General features: G+C 41.8%; 5 protein-coding genes across 13 annotated transcripts; 4 read left to right on the forward strand and 1 right to left on the reverse strand.

Moving 5' to 3' along the window:
- Positions 1-546: 546 nt before the first annotated feature.
- LOC104814508 (probable protein phosphatase 2C 58) lies at positions 547-2,533 on the forward strand. 3 transcript variants are annotated; one of them, XM_010542578.2, is made up of 6 exons: positions 547-743; positions 870-1,066; positions 1,321-1,569; positions 1,647-1,923; positions 1,999-2,153; positions 2,224-2,533. In XM_010542578.2, the coding sequence occupies exons 3-6, from the start codon at positions 1,354-1,356 to the stop codon at positions 2,359-2,361; spliced, it is 786 nt and encodes a 261-aa protein (XP_010540880.1). In that variant the 5' UTR covers positions 547-743; positions 870-1,066; positions 1,321-1,353; the 3' UTR covers positions 2,362-2,533. The 3 variants fall into 3 exon arrangements, with proteins under 3 accessions (XP_010540880.1, XP_010540881.1, XP_010540879.1); XM_010542579.2 differs by having other exon boundaries at positions 893-1,066; XM_010542577.2 differs by lacking the exon at positions 870-1,066.
- A 91-nt stretch (positions 2,534-2,624) lies between these two features.
- LOC104814507 (reticulon-like protein B17) lies at positions 2,625-5,662 on the forward strand. The gene is made up of 8 exons (XM_010542576.1): positions 2,625-3,511; positions 3,626-3,776; positions 3,871-3,945; positions 4,034-4,175; positions 4,350-4,419; positions 4,546-4,611; positions 4,963-5,085; positions 5,163-5,662. Exons 1-8 carry the CDS (start codon positions 2,980-2,982, stop codon positions 5,312-5,314), a joined length of 1,311 nt encoding a protein of 436 aa, XP_010540878.1. The 5' UTR covers positions 2,625-2,979; the 3' UTR covers positions 5,315-5,662.
- Positions 5,663-5,703: 41 nt separating this feature from the next.
- Positions 5,704-7,549, reverse strand: LOC104814509 (protein NUCLEAR FUSION DEFECTIVE 6, chloroplastic/mitochondrial). 6 transcript variants are annotated; one of them, XR_771923.1, is made up of 4 exons: positions 7,329-7,549; positions 6,898-7,019; positions 6,026-6,128; positions 5,704-5,852 (listed from the first exon to the last, which is right to left on the reverse strand). XR_771923.1 is itself a non-coding variant. In XM_010542583.1 (4 exons), the coding sequence occupies exons 1-3, from the start codon at positions 7,475-7,477 to the stop codon at positions 6,063-6,065; spliced, it is 291 nt and encodes a 96-aa protein (XP_010540885.1). In that variant the 5' UTR covers positions 7,478-7,549; the 3' UTR covers positions 5,704-5,852; positions 6,026-6,062. The 6 variants fall into 6 exon arrangements, 5 of the variants coding, with proteins under 5 accessions (XP_010540885.1, XP_010540882.1, XP_010540884.1 ...); XM_010542583.1 differs by having other exon boundaries at positions 6,026-6,082; XM_010542580.1 differs by lacking the exon at positions 6,026-6,128.
- A 574-nt stretch (positions 7,550-8,123) lies between these two features.
- Positions 8,124-8,938, forward strand: LOC109116706. Its single transcript, XM_019202631.1, has 2 exons — positions 8,124-8,346; positions 8,457-8,938. The coding sequence occupies exons 1-2, from the start codon at positions 8,249-8,251 to the stop codon at positions 8,578-8,580; spliced, it is 222 nt and encodes a 73-aa protein (XP_019058176.1). The 5' UTR covers positions 8,124-8,248; the 3' UTR covers positions 8,581-8,938.
- A 265-nt stretch (positions 8,939-9,203) lies between these two features.
- Positions 9,204-11,961, forward strand: LOC104814512 (dnaJ homolog subfamily B member 13). Of its 2 annotated transcripts, none has more exons than XM_010542586.2 (5): positions 9,204-9,602; positions 10,310-10,719; positions 10,816-11,131; positions 11,282-11,400; positions 11,697-11,961. In XM_010542586.2, the coding sequence occupies exons 1-5, from the start codon at positions 9,438-9,440 to the stop codon at positions 11,791-11,793; spliced, it is 1,107 nt and encodes a 368-aa protein (XP_010540888.1). In that variant the 5' UTR covers positions 9,204-9,437; the 3' UTR covers positions 11,794-11,961. The 2 variants fall into 2 exon arrangements, with proteins under 2 accessions (XP_010540888.1, XP_010540890.1); XM_010542588.2 differs by having other exon boundaries at positions 9,206-9,602; positions 11,687-11,961.
- Positions 11,962-13,244: the final 1,283 nt, after the last annotated feature.

The following is a 13,244-nucleotide window of genomic DNA, read 5'->3' on the forward strand; positions in this document are numbered from 1 at the left end:
TTTATAATATCATATAAATGATATGAAAAAAATTAATATAAAATTATATTAAAGTTTTTTTATATAAATTTAATTTATTTTAAAAAAAATACCAACTCGTTGAGCAGTTCAACAGCCTTCGTTAGACTCGTTTTTTAATGAGCTGAAAAAATTACGGCTCAAATCGCTCGTTTTCTGGCGAGCCACGAGCCAACTCGCGAGCCGGGCTCGTATTGACACCCTGCCAAAAATTAAGAGCCTCATGCATTCGTTGTATACTAAATTGTCCGAACTGGTTAGTTTTTGGAGGATTCATTATTGTACGTCTGCGATGGTTCACAGCCAACGAAACAGTTGGAAGGCAGATTGCAAAAAGACCGGTTTATAAAATTTTAAACATATACAAAAGATTTAGTAAGATCAACAATATCCGAATCTTGAAAGATCGGTTTACAGACAGATCATAAAGGGACAGAGGATTATATTCTTCCTCCCTCCAGGAAAAAAAAATGAAAAAGAAAATAAAAGAAAGCACAGCAAACAAAGGGGCGAAGAAAAGTCGTAGGCGAGACCGCGTTGGCATGGGGCGACTCAGCGGATGGTTTAACAGGAGTAGTTCACGTGTCATTACCCCAAAGTCAAAACCTTTTCACTCCCCTTTATTCTCTCTGGATTGCTCCTCTCTCGTCGAGATCAATCAATCGCACGAACCCAGGGGCTGATCGATCAGGATGAATGGCAGAGAAATTCTTCACAAAATGAAGGTACTATACTGCGAGCTTCCGTTGATTTCGTCTTTCCTGTGCTTGATCTTGCTCAAATTTACTGGGTGTTTTTTTTTTTAATTTCCGATACCCTTTTGTCGTCTGGCCGCGGTTTGATCGTTTTAGCTGTTTCCCTTATCCCTCTGAAGGAACGAAGATCCGTTCCTCGTCTGGCTGGAGCCGAAGTTTGCTCCTTTTTGCCGTCAGCGATTTCATCGACGGAGTTTTTTAAATGAGAAATTCATCGATACGATTAGTTGCAAAACTTGAAAACAAAATGCTCGTCTTAGTGAACTGTGATTCTGAGCACTGATCGTTCATGGGTATGTGGTGATAAATTAACAGATTCGACACCTACGTAGTCTTATAGACAGAATTCGGACAACCTGCGTCTAGATCTTATTATTCGTGTCTGCGTTTTCTACTTAGGGTTTTGTAGTAATATGCTGGTCTAGGTGTAAAAAAAGAATAGAAGTTGAAGTGTACTAGTGTTTTGTGTCCAATTATTTTGAAGAGTCTTGTGTAAACAAAATCCTTGAATCTCCCTATCGTGTTATCGTTATAACACAATATACAGGTGAAGGCGGGGTTTTGCGGATCAGCCCCCGACATGGGCAGAGGCAAGAGCAAGGTGTCGAAGAACATAGTACATGGGTTTCATTGTGTAAAAGGGAAATCCAGCCATCCAATGGAGGACTATGTGGTAGCCGAGTTCAAGAAAGTCCATGGGCATGAATTGGGCTTATTCGCAATCTTTGACGGTCACTTGGGACACGACGTCGCCAAGTACTTGCAGACCCATCTCTTTGACAACATCCTCAAAGAGGTTAGCTTCTGCCAAGAGCTGTGTTATGGGCTTAGCATTCTTTGATTTGTGAATCGTGCAATGTGGTGACCTCTCAGAAGGAGTTTTGGACTGACACGGAGAAAGCCATAAGGAACGCATACAGATCCACCGATGCTGAGATATTACAGCAGTCGTTTCAGCTCGGAAAAGGCGGATCAACGGCTGTGACGGGTATTCTGATTGACGGGCAAAAGCTAGTGGTAGCTAACGTTGGGGACTCGAGAGCCGTGATTTCAAAGAGTGGTGGAGCGAAGCAGCTTTCGATAGACCATGAACCAAGCCGGGAGAAAAGGGATATAGAGAGCCGAGGTGGCTTTGTATCAAACATTCCAGGTGGGGTTATTGTCTCTTGCTGCTCGTCTCGTGGGAATGACGATCATAATTTTAAAAGTTGTTATTTAATTGCAGGGGATGTTCCACGTGTGGATGGGCAGCTGGCGGTGGCGAGGGCATTTGGGGACAAGAGCTTGAAGATACATCTGAGCTCGGAGCCAGACATTGAGCACGAAACCATTGACGATGAGACGGAGTTCATCATTTTCGCAAGCGACGGCATATGGAAGGTTGGTGTAATGATATGTACTGTCATTCGTTATGATTAGCATAAGAGTTGATGAACGGAACAACAAGCAGGTAATGTCGAACGAGGAAGCGGTGGAAGCCATAAGGAGCATAAAAGATCCGCAGGCGGCAGCCAAACACTTGATAGAGACAGCCATCTCTAAGAAGAGCAAAGACGACATCTCCTGCATCGTTGTAAAGTTTCAGTGACCCAATCTCTCTCTCTCTCTCTCTCTGTCTAAAGAATATTTTCCCGAAAGCTTCTGTCCATATGTATAAATATAATGACACGTGTTTACTGAGAGACATACAAAAGGAGAGACATAAATGCCCCCAGGTTGTGGTGAGATGTGTATATGATGTGATAACCAGTTTGCTCTTTGAATACATCTTATGTATCTATTTCTTCCCAAACCAAACTACCAGAGGGGCCGTCTCAAAAGGTCCAAAGTGATAAATCTCTCTCAATTTGCCCACTCCTCTATCAGACCAAACTCTTTCCTTTCATAATTTACACCGTTGGAAGCCCAAGCCCAATAAACATCATTTTACCGTTAAAATGGACGCACCCATTTGCCGCCGTCAACATTCAAATAGACAAGTCCCTTACTTTTTCTTCTTTTGTCTTCACCTTTTCTCCAACGGCTCTCTGATCCACAGTCGAACGAAGAAAGTTGTCCAGTTTTCCAGATATCTGAGCAAAACCATCGAAACACCCATTTCACAAAACCATCATAGGAGGATTCTCTCCAATTTTCCTTCTTTGACTTCAGATTTCCTCCCCCCATCCCAACAGAGCTCCATATCCGTCACCCGTTCTCTTAATAAATGGAGTCTACGCCTCCTTCCCATCGTTCGAACCCTAAATCAGCTTCGCGTCTTGCTCGAATTTCCGAATCGAACCAACAACCGCCAAATCCCTCTCTTGATCTAGCTCTACCGTCTCCGAAGAACAACGACACTCCCTACCCATCACCCGCCTCCCTCAGATCCTCTTATTCTCCCGTTCCAGTTCGCGAACTCCTCCTATTATCTCCTTCTCCTCTCCGCAAATCGAGAACCCGTTTGGCTGATAAGCTTGAAATGGCCATAGACGAAGCTCCGGAGCCCGCCGGGGCCGTGCGCAAGCGGTGCAAGACGAAGGGAGGGCAAAAGGGTCTTTTGGCTTGTGCTTCCCCGAGGAACGCCCGCAGATCGAGGAGGCGAACTGAGGCGGTGGAGATGAAGGAAGATAAGGAACCGAACGTCGTCATCGATGAAACCCTAAAGCCAAGGAGACGAAAGACGAGCGTTCGGTCTAAGAAGGAGAAACAAAGTTCAGCACCTTTGTTACCTTCTCCTTGTTCATCTTCAATCCCAGGTATGCACTCTAGTTAATATCTCGTTTTGTTTCTGCGCTTTGTGTCTGCGATGATTTGGTTGTCTGTTGATTTCGCCTTGTTTGTTCATGTCTCTGTACTATTTTTGTGGATAGACGAAGATGTTTGCCAAGGCGATTTGGATAGAATTGGGGCGATTGTCAGTGATTTGGTCATGTGGAGAGACGCTGCCAAATCGACCCTCTGGTTTGGTTTCGGATGTTTGTGTTTCTTATCTTCTTGCTTTACCAAGGGAGTCAGCTTTAGGTTCGTTGTTCCTCCTTTCCCTGATTCAGATAGCCAGTTGTCACATTTCTGAGACAAGAAGCACCTAAAAAATTGGAAATTTTGATTTTTGAAGTGTTTTCTCAGTGGTTTCCCACCTCGGCCTTCTGCTTCTTGGTGCATCATTCTTGTCAAACACTCTCCGTCAAAGGTACGTATATGCATAACCCGGCTTGTTTTCTGGTAATGTTCTTGGGTGTATGATGAATCAAGAGTCTGATCCGTTAGTTTGTTTTCAGGAACAAGGAAGAGACGAGGCGAGAATTTCATGTGAGGGAAGAGGACATTTTGCGCATAGCCAGGCGTGTGCTTCCGGCAACCAACTTTGCAATTTCAAAGACGAGAGAGCTCTTCTCAGGAGAGCCATCCATGACACTCAAAGTAAAGCCATCCATGACATTTTCAATTCTGCATCTAGGCAACAAAGTTTTTAACTTTGAATCCGGAATCTGGATATCCCTTGGTTAATTTTGATCACATTTTCACAGCCCTTGGTTGATTAATAAGGAGAATAGGGAGAGGAATACGTCTAAATTTTGGCTCTGTTACTTACAGGTGACACCATTTCTGCTAATTGGAGCTGAGTATGGTCACTTGATAACATTGTGGAGGCTATGCGCTATTGGTATGATTTTGTAACACTTTTGACTGAACGGTGTTCTTCTTCATTAACACAGACAAGACCCTTTGTTTCTTTCGTAGCTCTCTCTGGATTGATACATAGGTGTGTGTGTGTGTGTTCCTGAAACAGGGTTTTTCCTCAGCTTCACCGTCCCAAAGCTCTATTCGTGCTACAGTGCTCACATTAACCAAAAAGGTGCGGAAAACAAGTTTTTTTTTTTTATGAAACGTGAAGTATATTAATTGTAAAAGTTAGAAAAATTTACAATTCGGATTTTAATCGGCAAAACCCAAAAGAACCTGGGATCCATGGTAAGTGGTAATACAAAAACCCATAACTGGGACATGAGCATAGTCTAATAAAGATTAAGTAATAGCAGCTACACTTCGGTGGTATATGTCAAGATGGTACCAATCCTCCAACAATGACGAAGTTGAGTCAGGCCTCCGAAAACCCAACGCTAAGAGCGCTGTTCCTTTTCAAGCGTCGTTCCTTTTTCCAATATCTTTGTGTTGTGATTCTTCTGCTGATGTTGAAATTGTGCAGTGGAAAGAATGAAAAGGAGGATAGTCGAAGCGTTGAGAGGTTGTTCACACAAGAAGATGGTGGCCTTCTCTGCCATTACAGCTTTCTGGAAACTGACTAGTGTCAGAACTCGTATTTTCGCAGGTATATAATTTGGATCGCTTCATGTTTGATAAAGACATTGAAGCCAAATGTTTGATTTTTTTCTTTTCTTTTTGCAGTGTTTATAGCGGTGGTAATACTGCGGTGCATGAAGCAAAATGTAGAGGTCAATCCTGTTGCAGAAGAAGTAGATGCCCAACAAGAAGAACCACAGAAAGAACTGTCATTGGTTGTAGTTTCAGTGCCTAAAGGATCAAAGAAGCTACAGTGATGTTTTTCTTTTTTGTAAACACAACTCCTGGCAATCCAATCAGAAATGGCATGCTCAGTAGACAATCGTTTCCCAATCGCCGTCCAGCGAGATTATAAACCCTAACCCCTCCTACCTCCGTCTCCCCTTTGATCCGTCGATCTTTTTCCGAATTCTTAGAGAGGCTTGCGTAAGTTTTGGTGCCAGTGGGGACGACGGAAGCGTAACCCTGTGTTCGTGAAAGTGGAGCAGCTCATACGTTGACCGTTGAGGTCGTTTTCTTTTGTGATGGCCCTTTTGATACCTGTGTGGGTGTTGTGTTCCCACATCACTTGCCAACTGATATGAAAAAGATGTGAACTTTTGTTTTGTTCTATTATCTTAACCCATTTCATGATATAACAAATGCATAATGCATATTATGGTTTTTTTTTATTAAACGCAACAAATGGCTTCTGAACAAAGAAGATGTTCTGAATTTTACATCTCTGTCATTGTTTCTCATCCAAAATCTCTGAAACCTTGTCCATGATTCGCCTTCATAAGTCGTCATTGCAAGCTGATTCAACAGACGAGAGACATCAGTTTGCCAAGTTTCGGAAATACGAATGGTCTTGTGGGCTTTGATTTTTTTTTTTTTAAAAAAAACATCAATCTAAGAAACTCGAACGTGAGTTTTTCTACATAATTTCCCATAAGTAACACAGCCTTATGAATGAAGTTTTTTTGTACATAAACTGTGGCTTCAGTGATCCCCTTGACAAATTCATCACACATCATCATTGCAAGCTGAAGCAGTATAAGATCAATCAGTTATGATTCCTTCACGAGATCTCTGCAAATGGTCTCAAATCAATAACCCGCCACAAGAATAGGACAAAACTGATAACTGTTGATGTATGAACCAAGAAACTAATGAAACTAATCTTCATTGTTGACTTCCAATATGCAAGAATCAGCACAGATCATTCAATAAAACAGCAAATGTTTATCTAATCCTACTTAGTTCATAACACGAATTTGTAAGACATCCCACATCTTGGCTTCTCCGTCTTCATCTAGTCTTCTTTCTACCTACAACATTAAACACTAGACCTTTTGAGGTATCTCTTTCCATGGACTACGTTGAAAACACACACAAAAAAAAGTAGATTTGCTTCTTGCTGTTGATAGAGATGCTCTAGATGCAAACCTATTTCCAAGACACCTACATACCCACATCTGATAAAGCTCTCTAAACTGCATTCCTAATTTTTGGCCGACCCCCAACCACGACAGGGAAGAACATTGTGGAGCGATCAGAACATCCAATTCAAGAAACGCAAGCAAATCATTCAGTAAACCAAAAGCCAGACTACATTTCTGAGTAAGGGCTTTAGCAGATTAATAAGACAACTCCAAACCAACAAACAAAGCCATAACATCACCCACTATTAAGTAAAACAGACGAATGAAATCACAAGGGATTGACCAGTATTAGCAGGTGATAGTTCTGGTAACATGGCATAGATCAAAACAGTACAGAGAACCAAAGCGAATCCTCGCATAAAAGAAAACCAACTCAGGTACATGCATTTACAGAATGAATAAGGATGTGAAAGTACCGTCTGAGAGCCATCCGTAGCTACAGCCAGAGATTGAAAGCATTGAAGTCATCAGTGCTGAGGCTGTGGCAGTGTGGTATGGTAACATGGACTCCGCACAGAAGCTCAGTTGGACTGGAGATCTACATCATAGAACAAATCAAAGTTAAGCTATTTTCAGAACATTTAGTGAACCCATAAACAGTTGTGCTGTGAATTTCACTAGATAAAGTAAAATACAGAAATCTCGAACTGGGACTGGAAAAAGTTTTCATTTTTTCTCTCCTAATGTATGACAGAATATATGCTTGCTTAGGTTTCGAGAGTTCAAGCAATGCATCTCTCAGGACATTTGATATTCATATCAGTGTTTTTCGAAACGCAATCCGAATCGCATAAATCCGATCAGAAGTATGGGAAATGGGTACGAGATTGAAGCTCGTAGGACTGACCGAAGAGAGGGGATAAGAGAGCTTCTTCTGGAGGTGGAGCGAAACATAGAAGGAGCCGATTTAGCTTGAGAGGAAAATCGACCGGCGGTTGCGGTGGTGCGAGAGGACGTTGCTCGGAAGATCGATCTGGCGACGGAGGCGGTGGCCATCGGTACTAAGCTTACGAGGTTTACAGAAAAACCCTATGCCGCAAAGGCTCTTTGATTATTCTGCGTGGGAATACAAACTTGCAAGGAAGAGGGATGTGTGGGCTTATGAGCTTAGTCATGTCATGTCTCTATTCCCCCAAAAAAAGCCTATGGGCCTCAACCCATTTCCAGTGTAATTTTGTTTTTGGAAAATATTTAAAAAAAATATCACTTTGACATAATTATCATATTAATAAATATGAATTCAAACAAAAAATACTGAATCTTATCCATGATAAACAGCGTTAGAAAAATTAACAAATGATCTGACGTTACATTGATATATGGTGGATGACTTGACCAAAAATCGATACGTCATATCATCCGTTAATATGATAACTATTTCAAAATTCAGTAATTTTTTTAGGATTTTCTTTTATTATTTCATCCAAAATATGATAGAATTCGGTTCTTCTTTTTTTTAAAAAAAAATTTACAGTATTTCCCTTTTTTTTTTGCTGTGTGTCGTCGTTGACCGGAAGAAAAGGCGGACACGGCACACAGTCAAATGAAGAAGGGGAGAGGGCAGTTTCGTCATTCCAGTAAAGTGTGGAGGGCGGCTGGGGTAGCGGTTACAACTTGTTTATGATAATCATCATCATCAGGAATCATTCATAATCCTTTTGTTTTATATTTTATTCTCCATTTACAAGAAAAACCTCTCCTTTTTCTTTGTGGGTTTGAAAGACGTCGGGAATCCAAGGGGGGGAAGAGGAGAGAGAGAGAGAGAGAATGGGGGAATGCAGGCCACTGGGTTTCTTGCTGGGGCTACCCTTCGCCCTGATCGCTCTCGCCCTGTCTCTCGTCGGTGCTGTCATCTGGATCTTGGGGTCTGTACTCTCTCTCTCTCTATATACATATATATATCCGGATCTGTGCGTGCCTCTTGTTGTTGTTTCTCTTCCGTCAGATTCGTAAATTGGGGAGTCAATGTGCGCAGGAGCATAGTGAGTTGCGTGTGCCCATGCTGCATCTGCTGCGCTTCGCTGGCGAATTTCGCCATGGATCTGATCAAGCTCCCTGTTAAAGTCATCCGTTGGTTCATCCATTCCATTCCTTGTTAGTCCTCAACTGTTGTTTTCATAAACCATCTTGCTTCATTGATTCGTATTCCAAGCATTCCGTTCGCTTCTGAGTTCCGACCAAACCAAAGAGAGAGATCTAGCAATGTGTACGCGTGTTGGGAGAGAGAGAGAGAGAGAGATGGGCCTACTCTTTCGGCCCAACTAGCACAGTTGGATTTGCATATAATGGGCCCATCATTCCCTAAAAGGGCTGTGATTGAAAAATTAACGTGGTGTCCGAACCTGATATTTTCGCTATGATTTTTGTTTAATTTTCGAAGCTAATTATTTTCTAAAGTTTGAGATGTAAAGCAGAATACGAATCATATTATATCTCTGTTTCTATACATGGTATTTACCTTAATCTCTCATTTTTGTTTATTTTTTTGAAATAACAAAATATAATTTTTGTGTTTAAAATTAATCTTACAAAAGGTAAACAAACATTAATTTTAAATTAGATCGAGCAGCACCTAATCGAGATCAAGGACCACACCCTTTTTTCACAATTTACCTGTTGGTTAGCTGTCCGTACAAATTCACGGAACAAACCCTACATGGTAACATGGCGACCCAAATTTCACAATATTTGATACAATATTGTTATTTCGCGAGCCGTGATGAGAACACGCGTCACAGCCCCGTAACTCAAGGCATGGAGAAGCAGATAAAACAGCAATTTCTGGAACCTTCGACGGAATTCTCCAGACGCTGAGAAGAAACATTGCGTCGGTTTTTTAAGACAAGCTATGAAGCGCAGAGGAAGAAGACAAGTCGAAGCTTTATCTGAATCTCTGAGAGCAGAGACAGAAAATTAGGCGAAAGTGAAGAAGCGGAAGAGAGAATCGGAGGGTGGGATGGGAGTGGATTACTACAAGCTCCTTCAGGTCGATCGCAACGCCAAGGATGATGATCTCAAGAAAGCTTACAGAAAACTCGCCATGAAATGGCATCCTGACAAGAACCCCAACAACAAAAATGAGGCTGAAGCCAAGTTCAAGCAGATCTCCGAAGCTTACGAGGTACTTATGTGGTTCACCATCATCTTCTGCTACATGAATTTCTGCCAAAAAAAATAAAAAAAAAAATCTCGCGTATTGATTGAATTCGGTCGCAAGTTGTTTTATTTTTCTAATTTATGATCTCCGCGTGATTGCCCCGTTCTCTGGTCTGGTTGTTGCCCGGAATATGTTGTCCTTGTATCGGCGGAGATAAAGCAGACAGTTTTTTTTCCTGTGCAACCATTTCTTGTGTCCGAGTTTTATCTGGATTATGCTTGAGGGTTTCTTCCCCTTGTGTTACTAAGTAATTCAAGCATAGTCCGGGCGAAAGATGATGGCTTCGTTGTGATAATAACTTGGTCATCTATTCTATTTGTTTTTGGGATCTTCGTTTTATCGTTGATATCATGTCTTTTAGTGATTGCGGTGGCTCTTCTTTAGCTATCAATTCTTACTCTTGCTACTTTTGTTTGCTCTCTGCCCTCTGAATGTGTCCCAAGTTGTGATTTTGATCGATCCAAGTGTTGGACTGAATTCAAAAGACATCGTAGTCGCTGAAGTCCTTGTTTTTGGTTGCTTACATCGTGCAGCTGTAATCTCATTTGCGGTTTAGCTTGGGAGAAAGAATGTTTGAAGGCTGATCACCTTACAGGCTTTTCTTGCCATTTGAACGCTAAGGTTTTATCGTGTCTAACTGCGTTCTTGTGTTGTCGTCAAAATGCATTCAGGTTCTCAGCGATCCACAGAAGAGAGCGATATACGATCAATACGGGGAGGAAGGATTGAAGGGTAATGTACCGCCTCCTGAAGCAGGGGGGCCTGGTGGTGGAGCCACATACTTCTCAACAGGGGATGGTCCCACATCCTTCAGGTTCAACCCGAGAAGCGCAGACGACATATTTGCCGAGTTCTTTGGGTTCTCGAGCCCATTTGGTGGGGGCAGAGGATCAAGATTCTCCAGCAGCATGTTTGGGGATGATATGTTTGCCTCATTCGGAGAGGGAGGTATGCATCATGGTGGTGGTGGAGCAAGGAAAGCTGCTTCAATAGAGAATAAATTGCCCTGTAGCCTCGAAGAGCTCTACAAGGGAACCACCAAGAAGATGAAAATCTCCAGAGAGATCGCTGATGTTAGCGGGTAAGTGTGCTGGCTGATACTGCTTTTCGTGTTTAGGGAAACATTTGATCGAGATGGGTTTTTGCCGGAACCTTAAAAGATGTTCCCTTTATGCAGTAAAACGATGAAGGTGGAAGAAATTCTGACGATAGATGTGAAACCTGGGTGGAAGAAAGGCACAAAGATTACTTTCCCGGAGAAAGGGAACGAGCAGCCCGGCGTGATCCCGTCTGACCTCGTCTTCATCATCGATGAGAAGCCTCATCCTGTATTCACCCGGGAAGGAAATGACTTGATCGCCACGCAAAAGGTCTCCCTGGCGGAGGCCCTGACAGGCTGCACGGTCAACCTGACGATGCTAGATGGTCGGAGACTGAGCATACCGATAAACAACGTGATCCACCCGGAGTATGAGGAGGTGGTGGCGAGGGAAGGAATCCTTACTACACCGACGACGTTTACGATCAGGAGAGCTGCGTTTGATTCTCTCTTCTAAACGCCATTGGTTCTGCGTTTGAGAGTGTCATGAAAGCTTGTACGGGCCGGGTCGGGTTAAGACAGAGGACATGATTGGCGAACTTTTGGAATGCCGCATCAGAAAGATCCGACGAAGAAAGGCAACCTAAGGATAAAGTTCAACATCAAATTCCCGACAAGATTGACGCCGGAGCAGAAGGCCGGAATTAAAAAGCTTCTTGTTGGGTGAGTCGCGTCCTCCTCGTCAAGGCTCTTGTGTCGTGCTGTTGTATTGTATGCATGTCAACCGGGATTTGAGGGTTCTGTTCTTTTTGTATGATTTATATTAAGTCCTTTTGGTCTGCCTTCTTATACACGCACGAGACATTGATCTCGGTCTCTGTGTATTGGTACCCACACACACACACAAAGTACGCATAAAGAGCCAATGGTTAAAGGAGAAGTAGTACCATCGTCTTTTTTCTTTTTCGGTATTTATACACAAATAAAAAAAAATCGAATGTATTCGTAGGGCATCTCAGAAACGGCAAGCTGGATTTGGGGATGTCTGAAAGCCGAACATACTCTTGCGTGTACAACTCTTCCTTGTTCGTTGAACAGATGGAAAGCCTTTTTTGACGAATAGCAAACTCCCTTTTGTTTTCTTAGGGAAGCGTCAAAATGATTTCATGCCCTTCTCTGTCAATTCGTTTCCTTCCTTGTAAATCGCTCAACATTCGTTTATCCAACTAATTTAACGTTGGTATACATATCTTAAATAGAAACAATTGGGGGGTTTATAAATATGTATGTTGTTCCGTCGACCATATGGGGTGACGTCATTGGTTTCAAATGGTATGGACCGTTTGTTTGCTTCTAGGGATGGTAACGCTTTCAAATACAGTTATCGTTTTAATTCAATAACAACAAAAAAGTGAGCTACTCAAGCAGCTTGGATGATGTAATGACGAGAGAACATGCAAAGTATGCTATCATTCTGGATTTAAATTCAAATGTGGGGATGAGCATTCATCTGGTTTTTCCGGTCCTCTGGAAGATGTAGTCGGGCCAAAGTTACGGTGAACTTTCGGATTATCGAAAAAAAAAAACAAAAAACAAAAAAGGTGAGCTTGTACAATATTCAACATGCAGCTTCCGTAATTTTTCCAAAACAAAAAATAAAATAAAGAGAGATGATATACATTTAATTTTTTTTAAACTTGCCTTTTCATGGTTTCGTGTCACTGTTACAAAACAAGTCATTGATTGCTCAACCACACCAATCAATGGCATTAAGCATCGTAGGGGCAATATCGTAATAGTAAACAGCATCACGTTTAGATTGAGGACATGATCTATCATATTTTTCAAAACCAAAAGTTGTAATGTTTACCGAACATCGTCAAGTAAGTCTACAGAGTCTACTGTTGGGTCATGTTCTCCCACCACCGACCCTTTTCACCCTCTCTCCCCACGCGTCTCACTACTGTTACAGACTAAAAACGAACCGTAGTTATTGTTAAATATTTGTTCCTAATTATAACATTTTTACATGCTAAAACGATTTGTCATGAATTTTAAATCACACACACACACATATTTTTATAACATGAGAGCTTATATTTTATAAAAAAAAAATTATAGGGGCAACCTTCGATTCCTTTCTGCACAAGAGAAAACTCAAGAGAAGCCCGGCATCGGGTGGCCCATCCCTCCGTCACTGTTGCTTAGACCGTAGAAATTTCGGAGTGGACTGACAAAGAGAGCCACCGTTACGATGTTTGAAACTCTCTTGTCTTTTCTTTATTAATTCCACGCCCATTTGTGTTATACATTTCTTTGAATTTGGTCTACATGTTTTTCATCACTCACCTTTTTTATTATTGATTTTGAATCGTAATTATCCGATTATATATATACATACTATATTTCAAGTTTATGTTTTTCCCCCATTTTCCCAATTATAAAGAAAACTTTTCCCACCCAGTGTCTTGTCTAAATCCCTCACTTATCACTCTTATTATTAAACCATTCAAACCAGTTTCCTTCTTCATAAACCTACCCTACCCCCCCCCCCCCGCAAACAAAAA

Source organism: Tarenaya hassleriana, unplaced genomic scaffold, assembly GCF_000463585.1.
Source record: "Tarenaya hassleriana unplaced genomic scaffold, ASM46358v1 Cleome21, whole genome shotgun sequence".
Classification (NCBI taxonomy): Eukaryota; Viridiplantae; Streptophyta; class Magnoliopsida; order Brassicales; family Cleomaceae; genus Tarenaya; species Tarenaya hassleriana.

Excerpts from the sequence above, each read along its gene's own strand:
- LOC104814508 (XM_010542577.2), top strand. The coding sequence starts at position 711 with ATGAATGGCAGAGAAATTCTTCACAAAATGAAG. Across the intron at positions 744-1,320 it reads AAATTCTTCACAAAATGAAG|GTGAAGGCGGGGTTTTGCGG; the intron begins GTACTATACTGC and ends CACAATATACAG. Across the intron at positions 2,154-2,223 it reads CAAGCGACGGCATATGGAAG|GTAATGTCGAACGAGGAAGC; the intron begins GTTGGTGTAATG and ends AACAACAAGCAG.
- LOC104814507 (XM_010542576.1), top strand. The coding sequence starts at position 2,980 with ATGGAGTCTACGCCTCCTTCCCATCGTTCGAACCCTAAATCAGCTTCG. Across the intron at positions 3,946-4,033 it reads TCAAACACTCTCCGTCAAAG|GAACAAGGAAGAGACGAGGC; the intron begins GTACGTATATGC and ends GTTTGTTTTCAG. Across the intron at positions 4,176-4,349 it reads AGCCATCCATGACACTCAAA|GTGACACCATTTCTGCTAAT; the intron begins GTAAAGCCATCC and ends TGTTACTTACAG.
- LOC104814509 (XM_010542580.1), bottom strand. The coding sequence starts at position 7,477 with ATGGCCACCGCCTCCGTCGCCAGATCGATCTTCCGAGCAACGTCCTCT. Across the intron at positions 7,020-7,328 it reads TCTCTTATCCCCTCTCTTCG|ATCTCCAGTCCAACTGAGCT; the intron begins GTCAGTCCTACG and ends TCTATGATGTAG. Across the intron at positions 5,853-6,897 it reads CTACGGATGGCTCTCAGACG|CTTGCAATGACGACTTATGA; the intron begins GTACTTTCACAT and ends CTGTTGAATCAG.
- LOC109116706 (XM_019202631.1), top strand. The coding sequence starts at position 8,249 with ATGGGGGAATGCAGGCCACTGGGTTTCTTGCTGGGGCTACCCTTCGCC. Across the intron at positions 8,347-8,456 it reads GCTGTCATCTGGATCTTGGG|GAGCATAGTGAGTTGCGTGT; the intron begins GTCTGTACTCTC and ends CAATGTGCGCAG.
- LOC104814512 (XM_010542586.2), top strand. The coding sequence starts at position 9,438 with ATGGGAGTGGATTACTACAAGCTCCTTCAGGTCGATCGCAACGCCAAG. Across the intron at positions 10,720-10,815 it reads GAGATCGCTGATGTTAGCGG|TAAAACGATGAAGGTGGAAG; the intron begins GTAAGTGTGCTG and ends CCCTTTATGCAG. Across the intron at positions 11,132-11,281 it reads AGGAGGTGGTGGCGAGGGAA|GGAATGCCGCATCAGAAAGA; the intron begins GGAATCCTTACT and ends TGGCGAACTTTT.